Source organism: Halictus rubicundus, chromosome 16 (genome assembly GCF_050948215.1).
Source record: "Halictus rubicundus isolate RS-2024b chromosome 16, iyHalRubi1_principal, whole genome shotgun sequence".
NCBI classification, from domain to species: domain Eukaryota; kingdom Metazoa; phylum Arthropoda; class Insecta; order Hymenoptera; family Halictidae; genus Halictus; species Halictus rubicundus.
Window position 1 is genome coordinate 5,721,098 of NC_135164.1, and position 2,979 is coordinate 5,724,076.

At 26.9% G+C, this 2,979-nt stretch overlaps 1 protein-coding gene across 2 annotated transcripts; it reads left to right on the forward strand.

Annotated features, from left to right (window-relative positions):
- The first annotated feature begins 1,411 nt into the window (after positions 1–1,411).
- LOC143362364 (GEL complex subunit OPTI) lies at positions 1,412–2,751 on the forward strand. 2 transcript variants are annotated; one of them, XM_076802439.1, is made up of 5 exons: positions 1,412–1,667; positions 1,745–1,848; positions 1,947–2,076; positions 2,160–2,221; positions 2,564–2,751. In XM_076802439.1, the coding sequence occupies exons 1-4, from the start codon at positions 1,569–1,571 to the stop codon at positions 2,199–2,201; spliced, it is 375 nt and encodes a 124-aa protein (XP_076658554.1). In that variant the 5' UTR covers positions 1,412–1,568; the 3' UTR covers positions 2,202–2,221; positions 2,564–2,751. The 2 variants fall into 2 exon arrangements, with proteins under 2 accessions (XP_076658554.1, XP_076658553.1); XM_076802438.1 differs by having other exon boundaries at positions 2,160–2,751.
- Positions 2,752–2,979: the final 228 nt, after the last annotated feature.

A 2,979-nucleotide genomic window follows, 5' to 3' on the forward strand; every position in this document is an offset into this window, starting at 1 on the left:
GACTTGTACATTGCCATAAGTACATACACTTTATGGTTTGTATACATGTTACGTTACAGGTGATTTTCTTGCAAGTATAGAGACACGAAGAAATTATAAGTATAATATCAAAATTGGAATTTATTCAATGGTGCCAAAAAATATAATTATTTCCTATATCTACAAATATTTATTGACTTTAATTTAAGAGAGCTGCTATATTACAAAACTGTTGAAATTCGAATTTAGAACTGTGAGTTCTAAAATAGATTTGTCATGATTTTATTTAACAATTTAATATTAATTATAAATCTGTATATTACAAAAGATCACCTGTAATATACGATATTTTAGTATGTATATATATATTAAATGTACACTGCAGTATGTATATGTGCTAATGAATGAGTGATATATATATTCTGATTTTCTTCGATACATTCCTGTATTTACACTACTCATATATATATATATGTATATATAAATATATATACATATATATACACACAGATACATGTACATATACATGTATACATATATACATACATACCTATATATATATATTATATATAGTATATAGTATATATAGTACAATTCTACATGTTTCAAAATCTGCTATTAATATTGTTATGTACGTATTTCCATCTAATATATTATTTAAATAAGCTGCACACAGACTAACATCAATATTTGTAGCAGATTTGGATGCGTGAATTATTAATCATGCAATATAATTCGCTAGAAAATAAAAAATCCTATTATGTTCATGTACACCGATAGTTCTTTCCAACTATGCATTAGAAAACGATATTTAGAATTAGTATTTTGTTAAATTTAAATCATTTTTATAATCCGTTTTTGGAAAATATAATCATGTACTAGAAAATAGTATTCCGAAGTTTATCAATTTCAGAACAAATTAAGTATTGATTAAGACTCGCAAAGTATTGATAATATAAAATTAAATGTTATATAAATGATTACAGAACGAAATATGCTAAAGAACAATTTCCGAAGGTTTTTAAGGCATTTAAAATCTTTATTTTAATTTTAATTTTTCTCCGTGAATATATATTTTAAATATTTGTAATAAAGTATCATTTAAAATCCAATAAAATAATAATTTAAAGAATCTGTTATGAATCTGTTAGAGAATATAATTTTATTCATAATGAACCTTTTCATATTTCAGAGTTGGACAATTCATACAAATTTTGTATTTAATCGATCGATGAAATTAGTTATCACTTAACGATTATAAATATAAGAACGTTGATCATAAATCGCTGATTAGAAGTATTTACTCGTTGATTGCGGTAGATATTGCTCAACTCTGATAAATAAGAATCGGTGAGTTTAAACGAGCAATGAAAAAGCGCTACTAGTCACGTGAAGTTCAATTTGGTGCGCGTGCGTGAAAAATTGTATGGAATCTGGCACATTTCCATAATTCATGAGTTGGAAGAAGTATTGTACTGAAATACTGTAGGTTTAAGGAAATCAACCGTGTATACATAGTAGCTCGTACATAGGAGATGTTAATGAACCTTTTTCTGCGATTCATGTTTTTAAGTTGAGCAGGCTCAGAAATGTCGCGTTCGAAATCGGAAAAGATTGGAAATAGTGGTAAATGTGAACTAAGTGTTTGGACACGTGCGATAACAGCGAACTCCGAATGGCCGGACAAAGTAAACATAACCATACTTCGATTCATCATGTTCCTAAAACAAGGTTTCATGAATTCACTTATTATTTTATACCGTAGGAAGAATTCCTTGACGTTATTTATTGGGCCAGACAAGCAATTGGAATTATAGTCGGTATAGGATGGGGCCTTATACCTTTGAAAGGTTTCATAGCTCTATTATTGTAAGTACCAATGTTATCTTCCCTTAAAAATAGGATTAAATTAATATTCGGACACGTCTGTCTCTGTATTTGTTACTTATTTTACTTATAAATTTCAGATTTGTACTAGTTAATGCAGGAGTGACGTACCTGTACTTTAGCAATTTTCAACAAATAGACGAGGAAGAATTCGGTGGTGTATGGGAATTAACGAAAGAAGGTTTTATGACATCGTTTGCTGGGTTTTTGGTAATTTTAAATATGTTAATTGTTTCAGATTCTAGTATGTATCACAATTTTTACGATTTTTATAGCAAATTTTCTGTTTATAGGTTACTTGGATCATAATATATACAGGATTACATTTTGACTGATAATTTCCAATACGCCAATGGTAACCTGACTGAAAAAATATACAAATGCATATAGTATTTTTTATGGATTCATCGAAATTATATTGGCAAACATTTCTAGGATATATTTAAATCTTCCGCACATTTAATACATGTGACATGTAATATTCAGTTTGTGAAGTATCTGCTAGCATAATTTGCAGTATGTGGTCAAATACTGCTATATAGTAAAATAATTATCCACCTCTAAGTTATTTACCAGTAGAAAACATGATACGCAATTATTTTTAAAATATTCATTCTCTCTTGAAATAATATTGTTTTGGAATACTTGTGAAATTTTAATTTTTCTTATATATTGTTTTATATATATACATTTTTAGGTAAAATCGGACAATTTATGCGAATGCGGTAAACTATTGCTAGAACTGATTACATATTATATATGCCAAATCAGATTATAAACGATATACAAATAATTAATATAAATAAACATTTGAAATACTTACATTGCTCAATATTCGATCAGGTTGAACACTTTGCATGTTATTAATAAAATTTTTATGCTAAATGTTTTTTCCACTATCGAAATATTTAATTAATGACATCTAATTGATAATTCTAATCATTGCTTTGACAGGAACAAGGCAATTACAAATAAAATAGATTTTAAGTACTAAATAACTTTACATACATTGCATTTCAATAGCAACTGTTTATTTAAGAAAGGTATGATATGAAAAGTAATGCAAAATATGATCAACAATTTTAGAAAAAAATTTCTATCTATGTATATATA

Excerpts from the sequence above, each read along its gene's own strand:
- LOC143362364 (XM_076802438.1), top strand. The coding sequence starts at position 1,569 with ATGTCGCGTTCGAAATCGGAAAAGATTGGAAATAGTGGTAAATGTGAA. Across the intron at positions 1,668-1,744 it reads ACTCCGAATGGCCGGACAAA|GAAGAATTCCTTGACGTTAT; the intron begins GTAAACATAACC and ends TTTATACCGTAG. Across the intron at positions 1,849-1,946 it reads GGTTTCATAGCTCTATTATT|ATTTGTACTAGTTAATGCAG; the intron begins GTAAGTACCAAT and ends TATAAATTTCAG.